Here is a 26394-nt window from a genome sequence, read left to right as displayed (position 1 = left end):
GTGGCCTCTGCTTTTTGCTTAACTTTTGCAAGTGGGGGTTGAGTGAGATCATCACTGGTGTGTATTTTTGTTTTTTGCTTTTTAAATTTTACTCTGGTTTGTTTATAATTGGTTTCAATGTTTACATCACTTTGTAAATCACTTTAAACTGCACCTCATGGAAAAAAACAAAAAACCAAACCAAACCACTATCCCTTCTCCCCCAAGCTTCTAAGCAGACACCCTTTCCTAGTCACCTATGGTGAAAAGAGTAATTTCCAGGCAAACAAAGAGGGGAGCTTTTTTTAAAAAAAAAGTTGGCTCCTTTCCTTTCTAGGCCACGAGTGACTCCCAGAGGCATGTGTAGGCGTTAGCCTAGCAGATTATTTTTGCCAGCTAATAAATTCCATGGAACTAGTTACAGGTAGGTAGCCGTGTTGGTCTGACGTAGTCAAAAATAATAATTAAAAAAATCCTTCCAGTAGCACCTTAGAGACCAACTAAGTTTGTCATAGATATGAGTTTTTGTGTGCATGCACACGAAAGCTCATACCTATGACAAACGTAGTTGGTCTCTAAGGTGCTACTGGAAAAATTCCATGGAGCTTTTAGCAACATCCTTGCTGCTCAGGCCGCTTGCATATTGTGCTTCAAAGCAGCAGGAACCAACTGAAGGGCTCTTGAAGAACTCCGATTCTGTACTCAGAAAAGACAGGAGTCTGCTATCAGCATAAACTGTGCAAAAGAAGGACATTTTATTTTTCCCTCCACAGGGTAAGGCAGGCAAGAGTTACACAAAACCACCGAAACACTACAAAGTAATGGAAGTGCAGTTTAAGACACACACTGAACCCCACCTCCGAAACCCTTCTTGAAACCCACCATGTTCACAAAGCCTTGTTAACGTCTACCTTCATTCCTCAACCCTCCTCTGTTGCTTCTCTTCCAAGCTTATCTCTGCAACAATGAGGACTAGCCACTCCGTTTTGAACGGACGGTGAACACCCGAGGTTTTAAACCCCCTGCCTGTGTGCCACAACGATGGATGGGTATCTAAACATAGACCCACCTATGCAGCTGTGTATAGAGAATTGGTAAGGATGAGCATTATGAGACTTCAGCTCCCATCAGGGACGATGGAATCTGTCCACCCGCAACATCCAGAGGGTCCCAGGATTCCCCACTGTAGCACATAAATCAGCCAGCCCGGTCCGTGCAAGATTCAGCTTGCTCTCACTTAGCACAAGACCCTGATAACTGGCGCATTCCCCACAACCACCACCAAATGAAAAACAGGCAAGTTTCAGCCTTCACACCCTAGGAGTGAAATGGCCCAGGCTTTGAGAGGAGGCTGTCCCAGTGTGTCTGCATCTGGAGCATGAACTCATGCAGAGACGCAGAGGGCACCCTCCCCTCTGAACTGGTCGTTCGGGCTCCCTGCTTTTGATTCCCTTTAATGGATTGGCTTCTTGCAGTGTATTTATGTGTAGGTGCAAAATGGCAATGGCTGAACCACTGGTTTTGGGCCCCAGACTCTTATGCTTGCTTCTCAGCAGCATCGGAGATCTGATTCAGAGTGCTCTTGCTGGGCTTCTTCTTCTTCACCATCTCCTCTCCCTCGTTTATCTCCTTCTTTGCTTTCCCGGTCATGCCTGGACTTCCCGCCACCAAGGCTTGGGCTGCCTCTTCCCCCTCGCCTTCTGCCTTCTTTTTCTTCGCTGATTTGACTGAGACCTTCGCCAGTTTGGATACCGCCGCGCTCTCCTCCGGGGCCTCACCCTCGTCCATGGGATCTTCTGGGGCCAACATTTCCATCTCCGGGCTCTCTGTTTCCATCTCGGTGCCTGCCGACGGCCGGAAGGGCCCCACGATCCAGTTCAAGGGCGTTTTTTGGACGATGTGCTCCACCAGCGTCTCCAGGGCCTCCTGCGCCTGGGCGATTTTGTCCCGGCTCTGCGCCAGGAGGCTGGAGGGCAAGTCCTGGAAGGACGAAGCCGATGCGAAAGAAGCGTGAAGCTGGGAGACGTTGCCGAGGGCTTGGGCCACCCTCTCGCGGAGGTTGCTGGGCAGGCCTTCGATGGTGGATACCAACTGAGTATAGACCGGTCCGAGGTCCTGGGTGACAAAGCGAAGCATAGCCAGGGTACCTGATTCAACCTGCCAGGGCGAAACAACACAATCACAGAGGGGAGGTTGCTTAAAGAGCCCTTTGCTGTTTGCATCATGGGGGAGTGGCTTAAAGAGCCTTTTCCGGTTTGCATCATGGGGGAGTGGCTTAAAGAGCCTTTTCTGGTTTGCATCATGGGGGAGTGGCTTAAAGAGCCCTTTGCTGTTTGTATCATGGGGGAGTGGCTTAAAGAGCCTTTTCCGGTTTGCATCATGGGGGAGTGGCTTAAAGAGCCTTTTCCGGTTTGCATCATGGGGGAGTGGCTTAAAGAGCCTTTTCTGGTTTGCATCATGGGGGAGTGGCTTAAAGAGCCCTTTGCTGTTTGTATCATGGGGGAGTGGCTTAAAGAGCCTTTTCCGGTTTGCATCATGGGGGAGTGGCTTAAAGAGCCCTTTGCTGTTTGTATCATGGGGGAGTGGCTTAAAGAGCCTTTTCTGGTTTGCATCATGGGGGAGTGGCTTAAAGAGCCTTTTCTGGTTTGCATCATGGGGGGAGGTTGCTTAAAGAGCCCTTTGCTGTTTGCATCATGGGGGAGTGGCTTAAAGAGCCTTTTCCGGTTCGCATCATGGGGGAGTGGCTTAAAGAGCCTTTTCTGGTTTGCATCATGGGGGAGTGGCTTAAAGAGCCCTTTGCTGTTTGTATCATGGGAGAGTGGCTTAAAGAGCCTTTTCCGGTTTGCATCATGGGGGAGTGGCTTAAAGAGCCCTTTGCTGTTTGTATCATGGGGGAGTGGCTTAAAGAGCCTTTTCTGGTTTGCATCATGGGGGAGTGGCTTAAAGAGCCTTTTCTGGTTTGCATCATGGGGGGAGTGGCTTAAAGAGCCCTTTGCTGTTTGCATCATGGGGGAGTGGCTTAAAGAGCCCCTTGCTGTTTGCATCATGGGGGGAGTGGCTTAAAGAGCCCCTTGCTGTTAGCACAATTCAAATATAAGGTTATATCCAACTGCATACTACTTAGAGTAGACCCGCTGCAGTTGATGAGCACGACTAACTTGTAGTTCCCCTCAATTTAAAAAACCAACAGCAGCTTTTGAAGCGATACAGAGACGAGAGGTACCTCTGGCTTTGTGCCTCCGGCTACGGCCTGCCTCTCTTCTGGCTGTGCCTGGGTCCACTCAAGCAAGAGCTGGTTCAGCTTCTCCTGAGCCTCTTGGAGCCGCTTCCCAATGCCTTGCTTCGCGGCTTCAACCTGCCAAGGCAAGTGGGGCGCAAAAAGTCAGAAAGTGAGGACGTGGGGGGAGGAGACAAGGGATGCTGACAATGGAAGACAATAACTTTTGCATTTTTACACTGCTTCTCTCTAAGTGAGAGATAAAACAAGATTATGAAACGAAGCAAAAACATGGAGGGGAGATAAAACGGATGTCAACAATAAATGCGGAAAGTTTTAGTGCAATGTGTGTCAGTGTCATGTTTTGTATAACGTATACGTTATTAATTTCATCATTTCTATACCACATTATATGTTGTAAGAAAAATCAAAGTGGTTTACAAAACATTCAAACATCAAATACAACAATCCAGAATAAAACATAGCTGAAAAAATTCAAATATGTCTATATACATAAACAAGCCTACCTAGAACGGTACGTGTTCACCATGTACATTCGGTTTTAAAATCTGCTGCTCTTTTCCCATTTTTTTACACCCACTGAATTAATGTCTGCTTGTAATTGCTATTTGTTACTGAGCATTTTATTTTAGTTATTAAATCTGTATACAGCCCTTCATCCGCAGATCTCGGGGCGGTCCACAACATAAAAAATACAATATAAAAGCAGAAAATACATGATAAAAACAAAAACAACTCACAAAATTTTATGTAAGCCACATATCTATACGTGGTGGGCATAAGTAAAATTAGGGTGAACGGCAACAAAATGTTGCAGTGTGTGGAATTGCTCCTGTCTGCGTCCAGGATACTCCATTCTGATCCACCCAATTTTCTGTGTTTCTCTCCCCCCGCTTTCCATCGTTGTTCTGTGGCCGCTTGACATACTCATTCTTTACTGGAATGACAACTAGGGAGAGTGCCCTAGTGCTCAGGCCCAGCTTCTTGGTTTCCCATAAACACCAGGCTGGCCTTTGTGAGAAGGAGACGATGGACCATTGGCCCGATCTAGCAGGACTCTTCTTATTGGCCAATATTGCTGGCTCATTTTTGCTGGGAGTTATAGAATCCTAGAATTGCAGAGTTGGAAGGGACCTCAAGGGTCATCTAGCCCAACCCTTGCAATGCAGGGATCTTTTGCCCAACACGGGGCTTGAACCCACAACCCTGAGATTTAAGAGTTTTGTGGCTCTACTGACTGAGCTGTCCCAGGGATAAATGACACTCAGCAGTGGTGCTTTCGGAGAGTGCTCTTTTGCTCAGATCCTGCTTCTTGCATGTGGTTGGCCACTGTGAGATCAGGACACTGGACTAGGTGGGCTGTTGGCCTGATCCAGCAGCCTCCTCTTATATTCAGAATCTGCTTCCTGCAGAGACCCACCAGATGCCCTTAGGGACAGCGCAAGAACTTGGGTGTGTGGCATCCATAGTGTTGTGGAAGAGGGAGAGAACGGTGGTACAATGGCATTGAGGTAGTTGGGTTATGCCTGCTAAGTATGAACGCCCCGGACTCACCAAGTTGATCACCAGCTGGAGCTGAGAAAGCGTATTCTGAGTGTTCTCCCTGATGAGATGCAGCTTGAGCAGGGAATGCAGGTAAGCACGACGGCGGACTTTGCTCGAGAGCGACCCCAGGCGGACGAAGTAACTCTGCTGCTTCCTCTGTTCTTCCAAGGAGGATTCTCCGAAACCTTGCACCTCCGTGGCCAGCTTGACTGCAACCAATATGAACAGATAAACATCAGCGTGGGGGGGGGGGGAAGATGGGTGAATCTGGAAGGTTGGGGGGCTTCCCCCCAAAAAAAATTACTTGTACATTGCAGGGGGGTTGGACAAGATGACTCCTGGGGCCCCTTCCAACTCCACAATTCTATTATCTGCAGAACTTGGGAACCCCCCTCAAGCCTGCTAATACCCATCCTTTTGTGTGTGCAAGAGGTACCATTTTGGCTCCATAAGCAACTGGTGTGTATAAACATTACTGCAGTTGTGGAACCAGAGCACAGCCGTCATGCCTCGTGGTGGCCACTTCTCCTTCTCCTCCTCCATGATTTTGTTTGTGAGCTGAAATATACTGAGTCTTGTAGTGATTTCATGCTCTTTATTGTAAAGCAATGAATGAAACTTTCCCCAAGCATCTGCTATATATACATTACTAGCTGGCCCTGCCACGCGTTGCTGTGGCATTGATGATTCACTTCATTCAGGAGCCTGATTGGCTGCTCCTGCAGGCCAATCAGGTCACTGATTCACTTCCACCTGGAGCTGGATTGGGTGGCTCCTGCAGACCAATCAGACTGCTGCATTCTGGATCCTATTGTTCTAGGATTCAGCTCAGTACATAGCATGAGCCCACACGCTAAACCAGGCATGTCAAACCTGCGGCCCTCCAGATGTTTTGGACTACAATTCCCATCTTCCCCAACCACTGGTCCTGCTAGCTAGGGATCATGGGAGTTGTAGGCCAAAACATCTGGAGGGCTGCAGGTCTGTCCCCGGAGCTTGCCCCACCCCCAAGAGAAGAGACATGACAACAATGTATGGGTTTAAATGAGCCCACAACTTTATTTAATTTCAGGTGTAGGAACCTTGGCTTAGGCCTTGGAAGGTATCCCTCGCATACCCGACGGGCTGAGGGTGCGCAGGGCAACCAGGTGTTATGGGAAGGGACTGTAAAGCGTGAACTTACCCAGCATGCCCCCCCACTTCACCTAGCCGGGAGTTTGACCTATGTGCCGCCCCTGTAGGGCCGGTGACTCCCGCAATCATCCCTTTAACGGGCCCTGCAAACGCCGCCACAAGGGAGTGCATCAATATGCTGCCCCCCGCCTCACAGATAAGACTATAGAATACCAACCAAGGCCTAAAACCGCCACTCGAGGCCCACTGGCAGAGGAAGAGGAGTGCAGGAGGGGGCGCACCACCCCTGGCAGCGCAATCCCGGCAGGGTTACATCGCTTCATAGCTGCCAAGTTTTCCCTTTTCTCGCGAGGAAGCCTATTCAGCATAAGGGAAAATCCCTTAAAAAAAGGGATAACTTGGCAGCTATGCATCGCTTTTACCCCTCGAGTCGACTGCCATCTTTAGTGACATCGATAAAATCAATTACCTGTTGTAAACCAAGAAATCTTTAACTAAAAATAGGTTTTTTAAAAACCCAATTACCTGCTGTCTAGCTCAAACAAATCTTTTATGTTTAACACAGCGAAATTTGCACTAAAGGCCTCTCAACTCAGGTAAGCCCTAGAGTCTTGTTCCCTGAGTTTTATAAGGTTTTAATCATGTGCTATAACATGTTTTTGATACCTGTTTGGCTTTGTTTTGTTTGTTCGTGGCTACAACCTGTATTTGGCTGAGCAATTAATAATAATAATAATAATAATAATAATAATAATAATAATAATAATAATAATTTATTATTTATACCCCATCCATCTGGCTGGGCTCCCCCAGCCACTCTGGGCGGCTTCCAACAAAACACTAAAATACAGCAATCCATCAAACATTAAAAGCTTCCCTAAACAGGGCTGCCTTGAGATGTCTTCTAAAGGTCTGGTAATTGTTGTTCTCTTTGACCTCTACTGGGAGGGCATTCCACAGGGTGGGTGCCACTACCGAGAAGGCCCTCTGCCTGGTTCCCTGTAACTTGGCTTCTCGTAGCGAGGGAACCGCTATGAATAAACTTTGGCTTAGGCCAGGAACATCCAACAGGTAGATCGTGATCTACCGGTAGATCACTGGACGTCTTGTGATAGATCACTGGCTCTCCCCCAAAGAAGCTGACTCCCCTAAATAAAGCTCAACATTTTTGCCCTGTACCCCAAAGAAACAGGGCTTTCCTAAAAATGGGCCTTCCTAAAAAAAGCTCAACAATTTTGACCTGAACCCCCAAAAGGGGGTAGATCACCGCCATTTTTAACTGTGAGTAGATCACAGTCTCTTGGGAGTTGGCCACCCTGGCTTCGGCTATGTTCACACCATACATCTAAAGCACAAGGAAACCACATGGCTTCCTCCATGGAATTATGGGAGGTGTAGTTTCTCAAAGTTGCTGAGAGCTGTTCGAAGACCCCCATAATCCTGACCGAACCACAGTTCCCAAAGTGTCAGCCAATGTTGCTGAGCACCAAAGCCCATTCTCACCTAGCTCCTCGTCAGTCATCGGCAGGTAATGGTCCACCATATCCTCTGTCTTGCCCAACATGGCGTCCACACCGCTGCTCAGCGCCTGCTTCAGGAGGCTGGTCATCTCAATGCCTTCCTGGACAGGCCCGCAGGTCTTGACTTGGCCAGCCACAAGTTCCCTCGTGTCTTGCGCAGCTTGGAGGGCGGTGTTGACTACCGACTTGGTCAACTCCACGCTGTCCTGGGCCGTCTCCTTGCTCAGGTTGACGACGTCGGCCACCCTATGAGTCACCAGCTCCTTCGCCTCGTTTGCGGCATTCACTGCGGTGTTGACAGTGGAGCTCACCACCGATTTGGTCAAGTTGACACTGTCCTGGACAATGTCCTTGGTGAGATCGACAGCTTCAGATACTCTGTGCGACCAGAGTTGCTTGGCCCCGGAAGCAGCATCCTTGGCTACATTGACCGTGGAAGAGATGACCGTTTTGGTTATGGTGACACCGTCTTCAATCACCTAGAAAGGAAAGGAGGCAGACCAAAGGTCAACACAGTATTACTACTACTACTACATTTATACCCCACCTTTCTTCTGAGGAGCCCAAGGTACTGCCACAGACTGGTTGGATGCAAAGAAACGGTGGGGGGAACCAGCTGGGGAACCCTCAAGAGAAGAAAGCTCAGAGCCCAGGGAGTAGTGGTGGGACAACAATGAGTGGTCAGAAGGAGAAGACTGGGAAGAAATGTGTCAGAAGTGGAAGAGGCAACAGGGCTTAGTGAGCAAGGGAGTCCAGAATCAGTGGCAGAAGCTGAACCAGCAGAGCAGAGGAGAGATACTTCAGCTGGTGAAGAGGCTCCCCTTCCCTCTGGTCTCCCAGCACCAGGAGAGGCATGAAGAGGGCAGGGGAGAAGTTAGTTTCATGGAGGCACAGTCTCAGATTGCATGGGGGGGGAATCCCTGCAGAGGATGGGGGGGAGGTGGGGACTTCCAGTCTCAGCAACTGCTTCAGGGGGGGGGGGATATTTGCCAGAGATGGGTCACTGTGCTCATTAGGCCTGACACTCCTGTGCAGATCCTGTTTTTTGCCAATAAAGAGTTAACTCCAACTTCCTCAGTGTGATTTATTGCTGGCTTGCTCCTGTCAGGTGCATGGTTTGCCTGTCTCCATTTCATCTTCACAACAACCCTGCGAGGTAGGTTAGGCTGAAAGATTTTGACTGGCCTATGGTCACCCAGTGAGCTTCATGGCTGAGCAGGGATTTGAGCCCTGGTCTCTCGGTCCTTGCCCAATGCTCTAACAGCTATACCACATTACATGCAGTGCAAAGGAGCTGAATAATACCATATTAACTCTGGGCACCAGATCAGCACCATAGATCTAAAGCGCAACATTTAAAGCTGGTGACCTCCCCACCAAAGAATCTCAAGAACTGTGATTTGCTAAAGTATACTGGGAATTGTAGATCTGTCAGGGGAAAACTACAGCATGCAGACTACTTCAGTCTAATTTGAATGGCAGAAATACTGATTAACAGCTTAAAAAGCCAGTGTGGCGTAGGGGACTAGGAGGACCTGGGAGAGACCAAGGTTCAGATCTCCCCACTTGGCCTTGAAGCTCACTGGGTCACCTGGAGTGGCCAGTTGCTGCCTCTCAGCCTGGCCTACCCTTCAGGATTGTTGTGAGGATGAGAATGTAGAGGAGAACCATGTACGGCACCTTGGGTTATTAGACTCTGGCCCCACCCATGACTGGCCTGCCTAGGACAATAGCTCAATCAGTAGAGCGTGAGACTTTTCAGTTTCAGAATTGTGGGTTTGAGCCCCACATTGGGCAAAATATTCCTGCATTGCAGGGGGTTGGGCTAGATGACCCTTCGGGGGGCTCCCTTCTAACTCTGCAGTTCTGTGATTCTGCTATTGTACTTGTACCTGATGGGCCGGCTGGTGAAGGATAGGGAGAGTCTCTTCTAGCTGGTCCAGCCCTTTGCAAGCATATTGATTCACAGCAGCAACTGATAGAAGGAAGGAAGGCAGATCACACAAAATCAGTGTGTGTTAAAACACACACACACACACACACACACACACACACACACACACACACACACATTGTTATTATCGTTTAAAAGCAAACATTTCCAAGGCAGGAAAATAACAAAACCAAGATCAAAACCCCACGGAAAACAACAATCTATATCCGCTGAGGGATATAGTTCAGTGGTAGACCATGAGACTCTTAATCTCAGGGCTGTGGGTTCAAGAACCATGAAGGGTGAAAGATTCCTGCATTGCAGGGGGTTGGACTAGATAATGCTTATTATCTCTTCCTACTCCAGGGCTTTTTTTCCCCCAGTCAGAACTCACCAGAACTTGGTTCTGGCATCTCTCGGGTGGGTACCATTGCCATTCTAAGAGAACGAGCGAGGTGCTCATGCTGAGTTCCGGCACCTCTTTTTCTATAAAAATAGCACCATTAACTCTATAATTTTATACAGGCCTTGCAGGACATCTTCGGGAGAAGAAAAGGCTAAGGAGTAGACCCTACACAAATCTAGAGCCTCTATACCAGGCATCCCCAAACTGCGGCCCTCCAGATGTTTTGGCCTACAACTCCCACGATCCCTAGCTAACAGGACCAGTGGTCAGGGATGATGGGAATTGTAGTCCAAAACATCTGGAGGGCCGAAGTTTGGCTTGCACTCCAGTGCTGCTAATGCAGCAAAAAAAACAGTTTGACTTCACCTCCAAAGGTGAACTCTGTTGTCTCCCAAGACAGACAGATGCCAAGCAGAAAATAATATCAATTTTTAAAAATAAATAAAACTACATCAACATAAAATACATATGAGATGGCACAAAAAAACCCCTACAAAAAGTCATGCGGATTAGAAACATTTTCAAACCCACTCAGAAGGTGAAAAGAACTAGCCACCACTGAGAAATTTATGTCTCTCAGACCCAAATTCTCAAAGTCTGGCTCTGATTTTGAGTGCTGGAAATGCACCAGGCATATCTTCCTGGAAAAAAACAAAGTTGACTAATAGATTGCCTTTTATTATTCTGTTTGCAAATGCAGGTAAGGTCTGCTTGCATGGCTAGAATCATAGAATCATAGAATCATAGAGTTGGAAGAGACCACAAGGGCCATCCAGTCCAACCCCCTGCCAAGCAGGAAACACCATCAAAGCATTCTTGACATATGCCTGTCAAGCCTCTGCTTAAAGACCTCCAGAGAAGGAGACTCCACCACACTCCTTGGTAGCAAATTCCACTGCCGAACAGCTCTTACTGTCAGGAAGTTCTTCCTAATGTTTAGGTGGAACATTTAGGCTAAAGCAGGAGCTCTGCAATAGGTTGGGCATGGGCGTAGGTAGCCAAGATTTTTGGGGGGTGGGGGGAGAGCATCAGATTGCTATGTATTTTTATTTATTTTTATTGCCTGGGGGGCAGCTGCTACACCCATGAGCTCAGGTTTAGCAAAGTTGGTCCCAATTTGTTTGTGAGGGAGTTGAGGCTGCGCAAAGAGCTCTCCTTTAATGCAAGTGCTCGAGTATTGCAAAGTGTGTTTTAAGCACAGCTGGGTACCTTTTAAAGCAGGCATCCCCAAACTTCGGCCCTCCAGATGTTTTGGACTACAATTCCCATCATCCCTGACCATTGGTCCTGTTAGCTAGGGATCATGGGAGTTGTAGGCCAAAACATCAGGAGGGCCGCAGTTTGGGAATGCCTGTTTTAAAGGAACACTTTTGCTTTTTGATAAAAGCATAGCACTGCAAAGACAGAAGCCGTAAAATGGGGTACCTTCAGCTCATAGGCAGGTCTGGAACTGGCACAGCCTTCTGGATGAAATTCTGCTTGCCCCCCCCAATGCAGGCAGAACCACCGGGGCAAAGGCTGCCTTCAGCACCCCACAAAGAGTTCTCCTATATACACACCACAACTTCCCCCCATTTCGTGGCATTCAAGGACTCACTTTGGGGCTCAAGATGGCCAAGAAGCGGCTGGGCGCCCCCGATGGCACTACCGACAGCCACAGCCGCCACCATCTCCGCCACGCTGCAGGCAGAATTGATGATGGGGTAATTCTCCTTGGCGTAGTTATACAGAGATTGGCAAATGTCGTAGGTGGAGCTGACTAGGGGGAGGCTGGTCACTCTGGTCACGACATTCTGGAAGAGGGTGGAGAACGGTGAGAGTGTTATAGCACAGTGGCAAATTCAAGAAGGGCGCAGAGCCCCCTCGCAAAGTTTTATTTACTCCATTTATTTATTAAATTTATTAAATTTCACCTGAAAATCACAGGGGGGGTTGTTGCACTTATAGATCAGCGGGGAGGGTAGCTGGTCAAAGCAGGGGGGGGGACCAACTGGTTTCTTCAGCAGCCTGACTCAAACACACCTCATCTCGGCCTCTTGGAATCCCACCTCTTCTGCCTCTAATTCTGGACTGCTCTCTGCCACCTGCTCACTAAACCCTGTTACCTCTTCTGCTTCTGACATATCTTCCTCCCAGTCTGCTCCCTCTTCCCCTTCTGACCATTCATCATTGTTCTACCATCAGTCCCTGGCCTCCTAGCCTGCTTCCTTTGGGGGTTCCCCAGCTGATTTCTCCCACCACTCTTCTGCATCCAGCCGGCTAAGTCCAGCTGGTGAAGAGTCTCAGGTGTCTCCCCGTGCTGCTGTGACAAGCTCCCTCCCCCCACCCCGGTCTCATAAACAAGGAGAGGCATGAAGAGTGCGGAGAAGTTAGCTTCTTGCAGGAGCAGTCTCAGATTGCTTGGGGGGAAATCCTGGCTTTGGAGAGGTGCGGACCCTCAGTCTCAGCAACTGCTTCATGGGGGCAAAACCTGCTGAAGATGGGCTTGCTGTGATCATTGGCCTTGACAGTCCTGCGCAGATCCTGTTGTTGCTAATAATGAGTTAACTCCAAATTGCTTGATGTGATCTGCTGGCTTGCTCCTGTCAATAGACCAGCCTCTGCTGGCATTCGTAGCAAGGGCATTTCAACAGGGCACTTCAACAGGGATAGTCACTTACCGTTGTGTGTGGAGCCTCTTGGCCATCTCCTTTGACATCAGTGGCCATGGCAAAGTCAAACACACCTGCAAGGCGGAGGGGACAAAGAATGGAAAGGTGATCAGGATCGGTGATGGGTTTTGCTTTTTGCTATTAACATGGGCTGTATACCTGAGTGAGTGCTTAAGGAATGCTAGCTCTGACCTCTCGGCCTGATGACCACCAACAAAGGCCTCTTCCAAAGTGACAGTATGATGTAGTGGTTAGAGCATTCGATGAGGCCCAGGGAGTTCCAGGGTTCAAACTCCCTCGCAGCCCAACCTACTATCCTGAGATTTCTGGAGGGGGGAAGTGTAAAAGGTAAATTCAACTCAGAATCTCAGGAAAAACCAGCAAGGCCCTCAGCCTACAGCCAATGCCAACAGTTTAGAAGAGAGAGGTGACCAGCTACATGACCAAATACATCAGATACGCACAGACCTCCACAATATAAAAAATTTCCTAGCAGTAACAAACATGGGCATAGGCGGGGGGCAGGAGGGGGCAATTGCCCCCCCTAGAAGCAAAAGGCTGAGGGGCGCAGCGTGGCAGCCCCAGGCTCCCGCTCCCGGTGCGAAGCTCCAGAGGTGCGCGGGGAGCGTAAGCGGAGGAGTGCTAAGCAGGAGTGGGGAGCGTAAGCGGAGGAGGCAGCCACAGGCTCGCGTTCCCCGCGCGCCTCTGGAGCTTTGCTCCGGGAGCAGGAGCCTGGGGCCGCCTCCTCAGAAGAGCTGGGAGGCGCAGGCCACGTAGCCCCACCCACATTCCCACTGTGGCTCCTCCCTTCCCGCCCCTTGATCCTGGGTACGCCCCTGGTAACAAATGGCCTACTCCTGACACTTGTGGAGAATTTCAAACAGGCAAAAAGAGCCACAGATCAGTATTATAATACTATTTCCGGCTCTGTCACACTTATGGAAATGGAGAATAACAATAAGATGGAGGAGAAGGTTCTGGATTCGGAGGAAGAAAATGTACTGTGGGATTTGATTCTGGAAAAAAAATTGGAAATGAAAGAGGAGATGCTCAACCCTAATGGAAAAACATTAATCTTGGAGGAGAAGACTGCTGAACCAACAGAAAGGGACTTTGAACCAAGAGATTTAAACTGTGAAAAATATAAGGAAGAAGAAGAAAAGGAGGAGGAGGAGGAGGAGGAGGAGGAGGAGGAGGAAGAAGAAGAAGAAGAAGAAGAAGAAGAAGAAGAAGAAGAAGAAGAAGAAGAAGAAGAAGAAGAAGAAGAAGAAGAAGAAGAAGAAGAAGAAGAAGAAGAAGATCACTGTTCCACCGGTGGGAGGGGAGGAACAGGGATTGGACTTGATTCGAAAGTCCCCCCAAAAAGGGGAAAATCAGAAAGGTTGCCGTCCCAGTGAGAGTGGGAGGGAAGGATGTAGGTTGGGGACAGAAAGAAAAGGAGACTGAAGATAAAAAGTTGGGAATGCAGCAGGGGGAGAAGCGGGCTGAGCAAGGGTTGGATTGGGACAGAGTAGGAGTGTGGTGAAGGTGGAATATTGATTTATTTTTTATTGAGTGGATAAAGACGGTCTGAACCCGGAAAGTTTTAAGGAGCTAGCTGAAATTTCTGGAGACACCAATTCCAAGGGGAAGGGGGGGATGAATTAGTTCAAAGACGGGATTAAAGAAGAAGATATAGAAAAGGATCTATGGATATTTTGGGGTAGTGAATAATGTTTTTGAAATTGTATAAAAGTTAAGGGAATTTTGATAATACAGGAGAGGAATTAAGAGGATTTTCTGTAAGGATAAATGTGTAAGAATTAAGAATCAAGGCTTAAAATATGAGATATGATGTTAAATTAAGATATTTGGAAACTGCAAAATTTAGATAGCAAAAAATGAGCTCAAAAGGGTGATGTGAGGAAGTCCGTAGAGTTAAGAAACAAGAATGGAGAATGTATCTTTTTTCCTTTTCTTTTCTTTTTGTAAAATTAAAAAAATATATATATACAAAAAAAAAAAGAGTCACAGATCAGACTCCGGACTCAGACGCTAGAATCCACATACCATGCAAAAAGAACTCACACAAAAGAAAACCGGAACCCAGGATGAAGAAAACTAAAAAACATCAAAAAAATTAAGCCGTCGAGAAGAACCCAACATATCAGTAAAAAACAGTGGCAGAAACTCTTCAACTTATTATCATCACCTCTTATACAGTATCCACAAAAAAATCCAAAGTGCAATGCACTAAAGAGATCGACAAGAAAGACTCACCAAAGACCAAACCCTCCCCCATATGTGAAAATAATTCTCCAAGTACGCTCAAAGAAATAAACCCCTCCACGGCTGCTCTTCCCTTGTGTTCGCCCGGCCTGACAAAAGCAATCAAACCACACTTGGATGCTCCCATCTTGAACCCACTTAGGGCCCCTGCCGTAACTGTAAACAGAAGTAAGTTGGGGATTTCTAACATAGACGGGAACTCGCTGGAATTCAAAGCCCCTTGTATAAAGAAAAAATGGAGCCTGGTTCTAAGCCCAGAAAAGATCGTATTCACGAACTATCCAAAGGCCTGGTTGTAGAGGAATGTTTTTGCCTGGTGCCTAAAGATATGCTATGAAAGTGCAAGGCGAGTGCCTCCCTGGGGAGAGTATTATACAAACAGGGAGCCACTGCAGAAAAGGCCCCGTTCTTGTGTTGCCACCTCTCACAGAGACACACAATGAAGGGCCTCAGAGGATGATTGCAGGGTGTGGATCAGTTCATAAGATACCGGTAGCCTTATCCTCCTTAATGGCTAATGCGAATAAAGTTTATTATTATTATCATCATTATCCTCCTTAAATATGTCTAATCCTCTTTTAAAGCCGTCTGAGTTGGTGGCTATGGTTACATGTCCTTTTGACACTCCACCCCACACCCGGTGATCCTCCCAAGCACAGTTGGTGCCCAGAACTGGACACAGTACTCCAGGTGAGGTCTGACCAGAGCAGAATACAGTGGTACTATTACTTCCCTAGATGTAGAGGCTATACTCCTATTGATGCAGCCCAGAATTGCATTGGCTTTTTTAGCTGCTGCATCACACTGCTGACTCATGTCAAGTTTGTGGTCTACCAAGACTCCTAGATCCTTTTCACATGTACTGCTCTCAATCAGGGTGCACCTATCCTGTTGCCACAGTGACCAACCAGGTTTCCCCTAGGGATGCTGCAAAACAGGAGATGAATGCAACAGTACTCTGCCTGCTCCTGGTTCCCTATCTGGCAGTTCCTTTAACGCCCTTTCGGTGCTGTTATGTACTAGGCTTGGATCCTAGAACAATAGGCAAGTAGGATCCTAGAATGCAACAACTGATTGGCCTGAAGGAAAAGACCAATCAGGCCCCAGGAGGGAAGCAGAATCAGCCAATCAGACGGGACTCATTGTGTATAAAAGCCTGAGGTTTGGGAGGAATTCATTCACTGTTTTACAAGCTGCAATAAGTAGCATGAAGTCACTACAGGACTCCAAGTATATTTCAGGTGCTTAGGCAAATATGTTTTCTTTTATGAAACCTGACATTCCAGGTCCTTGTCCAGCATTCTGACCACACTGCCTTTCAAAATTTCTGCTCTAATACATCCTTTGCCTCTGGGTCCATGAGATGCAGCTAAGCCACACATAGGCAACCTTGGCTCTCCAGATGTTTTGGAACTACAATTCCCATCATCCCTGACCACCGGCCCTGTTAGCTAGGGATCATGGGAGTTGTAGTTCCAAAACATCCGGAGAGTCAAGGCTGCCTATGCCTGAGCTAAGCTCATTCCTTTCCACTCCTCCGTCCTACCTGGAAATGCTGGGGATCGAAGATGGGGCCTTCAACATGCAAGGCAGATGCTCTGCCACTGCCCTCCCTTGTCGAGAAATATAAATATTTGCACGTGTCCAACAGAAGCACCAATAAAGCTACAACTCAGGACCAGAGAAAACACCCAAACAAGGAAAATGACACAACAGCTGATGTAATATTATTTCTCATTAAGGGTCCAAAATGGAAGAAAACACACACCACTATCCCATTCAAATCAAATAGAATAAAAAGTTATTGTAAGGGTGACTCCCTACAGGGAGCCAGCCCCCATCATCCTGACGTCCACCTCGCCTAGCACAGGGAGCAGCAGTGGGTCTGAAACAGCCAGGGGGGAGGGGAAAGACTCGGAGGGAGAGAGAAGCCAGCGTGCGAACAATGGGGAGGCTCAGGGGAGGAGAGATGCAGGCAAGGGCTCAAGGATGCTGGAGAGCCCTTCCACTGACAGGGAGGAGACTGAGAGGGCATCGCTCCTTCTGGCGCAAGAGTTAAGGAGAGCACCGTGACGCAGGTCAAGGGGGAGGCATTTTGGGGTGCCCCGACTACTTTGCTGGCCTAACAACAGACGTACGCCATTGCCGGATTCTGATTCGGAATGAGAGGTCATGTTTTAAGCTGTCTCTGCACTGTAAATACCTTGCAAATAAAAGTCTATAAAGACAAACTGGACTCAAGCGGAGTTACTCTAGAGTAGCCACAACGACCCTCTGACAGTTATCATAATGCTTTATTATGTTTTATATGTTGGAAGTCCCCCAGAGTGGCTGGGGCATCCCAGCCAGATGGGCAGGGTACAAATAATTTATTATTATTATTATTATTATTATTATTATTATTATTAATCAGATGGGGACTCTCCCAGATGACTTGTTTATTGAATGTTTATCCCAAGTTGTCCTACAAAGTTTGCATGAAGGTTATATGATGTAACTGTTTGGTGAGTAATCACTCTGAGATGTTTACACAGATATTCCTATTAGTTCACAGTCCCCTGTGCATTTTGCCATTGTTTTATGGGCTTGGGGGTGGGTAGAAATGGGCTTGTTCTGCAAGAATGCCACATCCACTTTCAATGACGCAAACTAAATTTCCTGCTGTATGAAGTTCAGACAAAGAGAAATTAATAAAATTGTTTTTCAGCACTGCTCTTGAGGTACTATATGATTTTGTAATAGCACCCACAAATTTATTTCTCAGATGAGGCAATTTCAGAAAATTTAGATGCAACAGCCACTCCAGCTAGTCAAATGCTTTATGCAAGTCCAGCGTGATCAAAACCAACTGATTACTATGCCTTTTGCTCTGCTGTCCTACTATTCAGAAATCTGTGGGCTAGATCCAATGATATATGTCACCCTGGTATCAACTGGGCTGATGATACTAGTGGTAATGTTATTCAGTCTAGAGGTGAGAATAGCAGTAATCTCCTTTTGATTCAGATTAAGTAAATATATTGGTCAATATTATTCTAGGTTTCTGCCAGATGTTAGCATTATTGTGATTCTAGGATTCAATGTAGCCCTTGGCCCTATTGGTAAAACCTCTGATTTTGTCCAGTTTATGGAATATCCTGATATTCTGCCAAAGGTTTTTATTTTCTCCATAATTTTTGGAATTGTACCTTCTGGTTTTGTAATAAATAAAAGGATATCATCCGCAAATAATACAACTTTGTAATTATCTTTGTTGTGCTTTACAAACACTTTTCGTATGTTCTTTTTAAATATTTCGATGTTTTAAAATCTTAGCCATTCCCCCCCCCCTTGCATAGCTGCTTTCAGGGCATCCCCGATCGTATATGTGGGAATGACTCTCCTCCCCTCCCCCGACTTGAACTTCAAAGTACATCTATCATCGTCTCCATCTAAAGCATCAAGCAAATGTGTGCTTGTCTTATCTGACCTGGACATCTGTCCATCTTTTGTGCCTTGGAGCTTTTTTGCTCCGTCACCTGATCCAACACGGGGGCGATTGGGCAATGCAATTGTGTAACCTCATAATGATATTTTGTTTTCCTCAGGGACATGAACGAGATGGGTGGATGGCTGGTAGATGGCTGTAGGCAGGTGAAGCTTGTCGTAACAAAATGTGGCCTGTTCAACCTTGCTCCCTCCACCTGTACTACACAAACACACACGACACTGTTCCTCTAATCCATGTTGCCCAGTCATTCCATTTGCTCTTGAAGAGAGACACACCTGTTTAGACAAGCATTCCCCTGAACTGCACTTGTGGTTTCATTGTTTCAACTGATTTTTTTTTTTAAAAAAAACATATTCTAACTAAGTTTGTCATAGGTATGAGCTTTCGTGTGCATGCACACTTCTTCAGATACACTGAAACAGAAGTCACCAGACCCTTATGTATAGTCAGAGGGTGGGGAGGGGTATTACTCAGAAGGGTGGTGGGAATTCATAAGGGCCTGGTGACTTCTGTTTCAGCGTATCTGAAGAAGTGTGCATGCACACGAAAGCTCATACCTATGACAAACTTAGTCTCTAAGGTGCTACTGGAAGGAAATTTATTTTTATTTTTTGTTTTGTTTTGACTACGTCAGACCAACACGGCTACCTACCTGTAACTATTCTAACTGTTATGCCTCTTGTTTGTTTATTTCACTGTCTATTTTTATTAAGCATGTTTTAATGTTTGAATTTAATTTTAATTATACATATATGCATTTATTGAGAGCATTTGCACCCCACTGTTCAGCCAAGTCCCCAGACCGACTCACAGGCAATGAATTAAAAACAAGGCAGGCCCTGCCTGCAGACTTACAATCTTAAAACAACAACAGCAACCCACAACCCACAAGGGAAAGGTGACAGGAAGAGGGGGAAATCAAATGCAATATATTGCATATTTTATTGTAAACTTACTCAGAAACCATTTTGGCATAGAAGGGGTCTACAAATGAAACCAGAGCAGAGCCCTGCTGGATCAGACCAAGGGACCATCTAGTCTAGTCCAGCATCCTGTTCTCCCCCCAGGGGTCAACTGGATGTCTTTCTGAGAAGCCCACAAGCTGGCGATGAAGTCCCTAGCTCTCTCCTGATCTTATTTCTGAGCAACTGGTATCCAACTATGTTGTTTTCCTGTGCATATTTTACATCGTAAGCCACTTCAGAGCAGGGACCTATCTTGGTTTTTTAAAAAAAATAAAAATAATCTTTTAATTAATTTTTCTGTTTTTACAATTTAACGTACTCATTTCTACATCCTTAAGATATCAATGATTTCCCTCCTTCTCTTTCCAGGGTTCATTTTGTATATCATAAATCCCTGCATATTTTACAAAAACTATACCATTCAGTAGTCCATTATTGCATCCATCAAAACTTATTTACATTGTTGAATTTATCTTAATGCTGCCACCATTTTCAGCTGTACACAGTTCACCCCCCATATATTCAATAAATGTTTCTAGACTATGTTATTCTTGTTCTCTTATTCTATACATTAAGTCTGCAAGTTGTACATATTCTGTCAGTTTAAGTTGCCATTCTTCTTTGGTTGGGACCTCGCTTTCTTTCCATTTTGGTGCTAACAAAACACGGGCCGCAGTAGTGGCATACATAAATAACCTTTTTTTGACACTTGGGAATTACAGTCTGAATTATCCTAACAGAAAGGACTCTGGGTTTTTTTGGAAAGTACTTTTAAACTTTTTTCAATTCATTATGGATCATTTCCCAATACTCTTTTACCCTTTTACAAGTCCACCACCTATGAAAGAACCTTTGCATATCCAGCACTTCTCTGATTCAGTCTTATACATCTTAGCATCAGGGACCTGTCAAACCAGTTTGGTACTTTTTTTGTAACACACCTTGCACATAATAAGTGCGTGCTGCAAGTGGGGACTGCAACCAAGTGTTGCAGTGTGGTGCTCTGTGCTTCAAGATTCCAGACACTCCAATCCATTATCCCTCCTCTCCATTTTCCATTCCTTCTCCCCACCCCACCCCCACCAGTCAGCCACCATCCCATGGCCACTGAGCCTGCACAGTCCTCATTGGACTGTTTGGGGGGCTGCCCCACCAAGGCTTAATGCCTCCCCTAAATATTATTTGCACTCTTTGGGGTTCCCTCAAGCCTGCCGAAATGTGAGCATGCATCCTCGTGCCCCTTGCTTGTCTAGATGCGGGGATAAGGAGCTCCCTCTGTGTGTAGAAACTCGACTCCTGAAACATTTACATTAATTGCTCTGTGCATTTTTGCATCTGGCCGTGCCCACCTTTAGCAGGTGGCGCCCAGAATATTGTCAAAGTTTCCCCATGCCTAGGTTTCAGCAAAGGGCAAGGTCTTGCATTCGGCGGAGGAGCTGGGAAGGATTCAAGGATGGTCAACAGGCTAGTGGAATTAGTGGACATCCCTTCCCTTCACTGGACCTTGAGCCCAAATCCACCCACTTAAAAGCAGCCAGTTCCTCATTACACACTTGGCAGCTGACACAACCTATGGCACACCTTGTGGGGATAGGAAGATAATGATAGCTTTTGATGGAATGTTGGCTGTAAGGATCTGAAAGGCACCCACGCATCTTTGCGGTGGGCGAATAATTAGGTCCAGGGTGTCCTTCCAGAATGTGCATTCCATACCCGCCATGTAAAGGATCCGTCCCCTTGCCTTGTCATTCTCTGGGACCCACAAGGCGGCTCAACCACCAGAAATAAGACAAAACGAACAGGAATGCTAGGGTATCTGAAGAAGTGTGCATGCACACGAAAGCTCACACCTATGACAAACTTAGTTGGTCTCTAAGGTGCTACTGGAAGGATTTTTTATTTTTATTAGGAATGCTAGGTAGGGATAGACCTTTGGACCTCCAGGTGTTGCTAAACCACAACTCCCATCCTCCTTGGCCATTGGTCATGCTTGCTGGGGCTGATGGGAGTTGGAGTCCAACAACAGGAATCATAGAATCATAGAATCGGAAGAGACCACAAGGGCCATCCAGTCCAACCCCCTGCCAAGCAGGAAACACCATCAAAGCATTCCTGACAGATGGCTGTCAAGCTTCTGCTTAAAGACCTCCAAAGAAGGAGAGTCCACCACACTCCCTGGCAGCAAGTTCCACTGTCGAACAGCTCTTACTGTCAGGAAGTTCTTCCTAATGTTTAGGTGGAATCTTCTTTCTTGTAGCTTGAATCCATTGCTCCGTGCCCGCTTCTCTGGAGCAGCAGAAAACAACCTTTCACCCTCTTCTTTATGACATCCTTTTATATATTTGAACATGGCTATCATATCACCCCTTAACCTTCTCTTCTCCAGGCTAAACATACCCAGCTCCCTAAGCCACTCTTTCCCCATCCCTGATGCATACGGAAGCTTACAGGCATATCTCCATTCGGGCCAGCCCTACTATTAGGGAGAGCAGGGGTGGAGGACCTTTGTCCCTCCATATGTTGCTCTGCAATGACAACTCATCATCACCCCTGGGCATTGTCCAATGTGTGCCAGGATGATGGGAGTTCAGCAGTGTCTGGAGGGGCAAAGGTTCACCACACCTGTCCTCAGGTTAACTAGCAGCCCATGCTGTGAAAACAATAGTCTGGTGGGCACCTTAAAAACAGGCAAATTTCTTCTAGCACAAGCTTTTGCTCATGCTACCAAAGTCTTACACTAAACAGTGTTTCTCAAACTTGGGTCTCCAGCTGTTGCTGGACTGCAACTCCCATCATCCCTTGCTAGCTGGGCTGATGTAGTCCAACAACAGCTGGAGACCCAAGTTTGAGAAACACTGTGCTAAGTTGTAGGGGGAACCTTTGTGTCCCCCAGATGCTACAAATCCCATCATCCTTGATCATTGGCCCTGCTTGCCAGGGCTGATGGGAATTGTAGTTCAGCAACATCTGGAGGGACAAAGGCTCCCCACACCTGTATTCAAGTCATGAGGTGTGGATCAGGGATAGAGAATCTGAACCTGTGGTCCTCCAGATGTTGTTAAGTCGACGGTTCCTATCATCCCTGATCACTGGCTATTCTGACTGGGGCTGATGGGAGTTGGAGTCCAGTAACATCTGGAGGGGCCGCTGGTTCCCCATCCTAGCTGTAGCAAGAAAAGGATGCAAGCCATTCAGAATGTTCTAAGCTGCTTTGCCAAAGTATGGATTTTAAAGGTTGAAGGTTCAAAAGAGTGTATAGTGCCAGAAACGTGAAAGAATGTATTCGAAATGGAAATCCTCCAAAATTCTGCCCTAAAATGAATTTAATACCTGCTGAGTTCACCTGGCAATTATGGAAACCACTTTAGGGTGTAGTTCAGAGATTCCTGACCTAATTCTGTGAACTTCAATGAACTCATCTAGTAGTTCATCCCAAGGACTTGATTTAGGTCCCATGACACCACTTGAAAGACCCCCCCCCAACCCACATACAACACTCAGCAAACATCAGATAGTGGGGAGGTGGGGAAGGGGATAGGAGATGATAATATATTCATAGAACCATAGAATTCTAGAGCTGGAAGGGACCCTCAGGGCCATCAAGTCCAACCCCTTGCAATGCAGGAATCACAGCTGAAGAATTCCTGACAGATGGCCATCCAATCTCTGCTTAAAAACCCGCAACCATCTTCTGAGATTGTCAGTTCCACTGTCAAACTGCTCTTACTGTCAGGAGGTTCATCCTAATGTTTACCTGGAATCTCCTTTATGGTCATTTGAATCCATTAGTTTGGATCCTGCCCAAACTTGCTTGCTCCATATTTCATGACAGCCCTTCAGATATTTTATGGTGGCTAGCCTACCACCCCTCAAGTCTTCTCTTCTCCAGCTTAAACATCCCCAACTCCCTCAAGCGTTCCTAATAAAGCTTGATTCCGGACCAGTTTGTCGATATCCTTCTCAAACTGAGCTGCCCAGAACTGGACACAGGACTCCAGGTGGGGTCTGACCAAGGCAGAATAGAGTGGTCCTATTATTTCCCCGGATCTAAGGAAGTAGGCCTAAGCGAGAGAGGATCTTCCCGATTTCTGGACTAATTTCTGGTTTTAAAAGTTCAAAACCAAACCAACCCTTTGAATTGGGCTCAGCGACCAACCAATGGCAGGAGCTGGTCACCTCAGTGGAAACCAGAATATTATATTCCAGTTACATCAACCTAGCAGTGGAATTCTACAACTGGCTTCCATTTTCTCCGAATGTGTTTCAAAGGCATTGCATCTCTAGACTGAGTTGCAGTAGTCTTAAACTGGATGTTCCTGAGACATGAGTGAGGATACAAATATCAAAGGATGCTTGTGTAGTATTGGGGACTGCTCTAGTTTGCGCGCGCACACACACACCCTGCATGCCTGCTAAAACACAATCCCCATTAGGGGCGCTGCCAGGCATTTCAAAGATCTCAGCCACAGACCCACAACACCAATTTGCAAAGCGCTTCTTTGGGAGAGATCTGGGGAAATGCTGTTTTTTTTAAAAAAAAATGTTAAACAGGCACAAAAAGTTATTCAAAGCTTAAGCTAACCCTCCTGGTTCTCTCAGACGCCACTGAAATGTCGTCCCATTTCTCTTTACCTATTTGGCATAATTATATCTCACCACATTATTTTCTGGGCTGCCATTACAGTTTCTACCCCAGATTCCCTTCGAAGGAAGAGGTTCTTCCCCTCTCCATTTCTCCTCCCAACAACCCTGCAAGGTAGGTTATGCCGAGAGACAGAGGCTGCCCCCCCCCCAAAGTGAGCTTCATTAGGCCGCCTCCCTAACCCCATCCCAGCACAATACGCCACCAGCAGCCTCACCTGCTCTTTATGATCCTTCCTCTTGGCTCTGGAAAAGTCCTGTGCAAGGCGGACGCACTTGAAATCTTCTAATATAGCTAATTGCCAGAGACATGTGATGGGTGGAAGAGGAGGCACTCAGCCAGGGAGTTTCCCACAGCTTCCCAGGAGCAACAACAGCAGGGGGAGGCATTGCAACATCTGTAGGAATCGCAGCAGCAATGCATTGCAAAACTTCCAGTGTGGTTTGCTCATGGCAGAAGTTGCCTAGACTTTGAAACTAGGTGAGAGGGGACAGATCCCAGAATCGTCCAGTAGGAGGAGTCCCCACACCCCAAACAAGGCCATATACAGGTGAAACTCGGAAAATTAGAATATCGTCGAAAAGTGCATTTATTTCAGTAATGCAACTTTATGATTTTTTTCTTTTTCTTTTAATTTTTACAAATGCTTTCTTTTGGAAATCCCACAGCAATAAAACAAATAGTTACAATAATAAAAATAATAAATAAATAAAATTTATTTAATAATAAAATAATAAATAAATAAAAATAATAAAATAATAAATAATAAATTTATTTAAAATAATAAATAAATAAAAATACAAAAAAAACATCACTATTCCATTTCATTAATTGCATTCCATTTATAATTGACCTGCCTAACGACAAATAATTACAATTACAATAAATAAAGGCTTGACATATCTTGCTTTGCATGCCCTGCATCAGGCATCCCCAACCTGTGGCCCTCCAGATGTTTTGGCCTACAACTCCTATGGTCCCTAGCTAACAGGACCAGTGGTTGGGGAAGATGGGAATTGTAGTCCAAAACATCTGGAGGGCCGAAGTTTGGGGGTGCCTGCCCTGCATCTATCTCATATATTGGTTTCACCTTTTAAGTTGCATTACTGAAATAAATGCACTTTTTGACAATATTCTAATTTTCGAGTTTCACCCGTAAATGGGATAAAAGGTAAAGGGACCCCTGACCATTAGGTCCAGTCATGACTGACTCTGGGGTTGCGGCGCTCATCTTGCTCTACTGGCCGAGGGAGCCGGCATACAGCTTCCGGGTCATGCGGCCAGCATGACAAAGCCGCTTCTGGTGAACCAGAGCAGCACATGGAAACGCCGTTTACCTTCCCGCCGTAGCAGTACCTATTTATCTACTTTGACGTGCTTTCAAACTGCTAGGTTGGCAGGAGCTGGGACTGAGCAACAGGAGCTCACCCCTTTGTGGGGATTCGAACCGCCGACCTTAATCCGGGTCAATTACCTATGGAAGCCCTTTTTGTTAGGGCTAGGCAATCTTGGTTTTAGAGAGAGTAGACTTTACCTGTTGCAAACACAGGCAGAGAGGAATGCTTGCCGGGGAGGAAATAATAATGTTGTTTGTTGCAGGAAATAGCTAACCTGAATAGAAAATGATTTCTTGTTCTATTCAAACTAACAAGGCTACAGAAAAAAAGAAGGCAGCTGTGCTTGTTCCTCTGTTCCCTCAAAAGATGAGAGCTCTCATCTTCAGGGGTGTGTGTGTGTGTGAGTGTGAGAGAGAGAGAGAGAGAGAGAGGCAGGAGGCAGGGAATCGAGCAGTCCCTTATCGGTCAACTCATGCAAACCCCACCTCTGAAAGCTGAGTTTCACCCAAAGCTCCAACAAAAATGGGCAGGTGCAGATGAAAGTGAAGGGAGAGTCGAAAGCACACAGCCACCCTGATTCCTGTTTGTTAAAGGTGCTGGGAACCATAGTTCTGTGGTAGGGTTGCCAGACTCAATAGAGGACAGGACTTCTGTGCCTTTAATTGCCCTGCTCTCTTTAAAGAGAAACCAGCAGACCCTTTAAAGAGAAACCAGCAGACCCTTTACAGTGGTACCTCTACTTACGAATAACTCTATTTACGAATGGAGCTCCGTCCGCCATCTTGGATGCGGTTTAAATAGGATTTTTTCTACTTACAAATTTTTAGATAGGATTTTTTCTACTTAACGAATTTTTTCTCCCAATGCATTCCTATGGGATTCGACTTACAATTTTTTTCTACTTACAAATGTGCATTTGGAACGCATTAAATTCGTAAGTAGAGGTACCACTGTATTTAATTTCCCAGCAAAGGGTCTGCTGGTTTCTCTTTAAGGTTTCCAGACTCAAAAGAGAGCAGTGCAATTAAAGGCACAGAAGTCCTGTCCTCTACAGTATTGAGCCTGGCAACCCTATCTCTGAGGGGCAAACAACAGCTTCCAGGGATCTTTTCATGTGTCAAAGGTATGCTTTACTGTAAAAAAGAAAAAAGGGGGGAAAGGTAAAGGACCCCTGGATGGTTAAGTCCAGTCCAAGGCGACTATGGGGTTGCGGTGCTCATCTCGCTTTCAGGCCGAGGGAGCCGGCGTTTGCCCGCAGACAGCTTTCCGGGTCACCGATCGGCAAG

The 26394-nt window shown here is 46.4% G+C and overlaps 1 protein-coding gene across 1 annotated transcript; it reads right to left on the bottom strand.

The window, feature by feature from the left end:
- Positions 1-712: 712 nt before the first annotated feature.
- LOC118087346 (perilipin-3) lies at positions 713-24033 on the bottom strand. The gene is made up of 8 exons (XM_035119904.3): positions 23989-24033; positions 12416-12480; positions 11353-11548; positions 9309-9391; positions 7400-7895; positions 4772-4971; positions 3203-3334; positions 713-2136 (listed from the first exon to the last, which is right to left on the bottom strand). The coding sequence occupies exons 2-8, from the start codon at positions 12461-12463 to the stop codon at positions 1516-1518; spliced, it is 1776 nt and encodes a 591-aa protein (XP_034975795.1). The 5' UTR covers positions 12464-12480; positions 23989-24033; the 3' UTR covers positions 713-1515.
- Positions 24034-26394: the final 2361 nt, after the last annotated feature.

This window comes from Zootoca vivipara, chromosome 6 (genome assembly GCF_965207765.1).
Source record: "Zootoca vivipara chromosome 6, rZooViv2.hap1.1, whole genome shotgun sequence".
NCBI classification, from domain to species: domain Eukaryota; kingdom Metazoa; phylum Chordata; class Lepidosauria; order Squamata; family Lacertidae; genus Zootoca; species Zootoca vivipara.
The sequence above is the reverse complement of the archived record's forward strand: the minus strand, read 5'-3'. Positions and strand labels throughout refer to the sequence as shown.

Excerpts from the sequence above, each read along its gene's own strand:
- LOC118087346 (XM_035119904.3), bottom strand. The coding sequence starts at position 12,463 with ATGGCCACTGATGTCAAAGGAGATGGCCAAGAGGCTCCACACACAACG. Across the intron at positions 4,972-7,399 it reads GATGACTGACGAGGAGCTAG|TCAAGCTGGCCACGGAGGTG; the intron begins GTGAGAATGGGC and ends TATTGGTTGCAG. Across the intron at positions 2,137-3,202 it reads CCGGAGGCACAAAGCCAGAG|GTTGAATCAGGTACCCTGGC; the intron begins GTACCTCTCGTC and ends TCGCCCTGGCAG.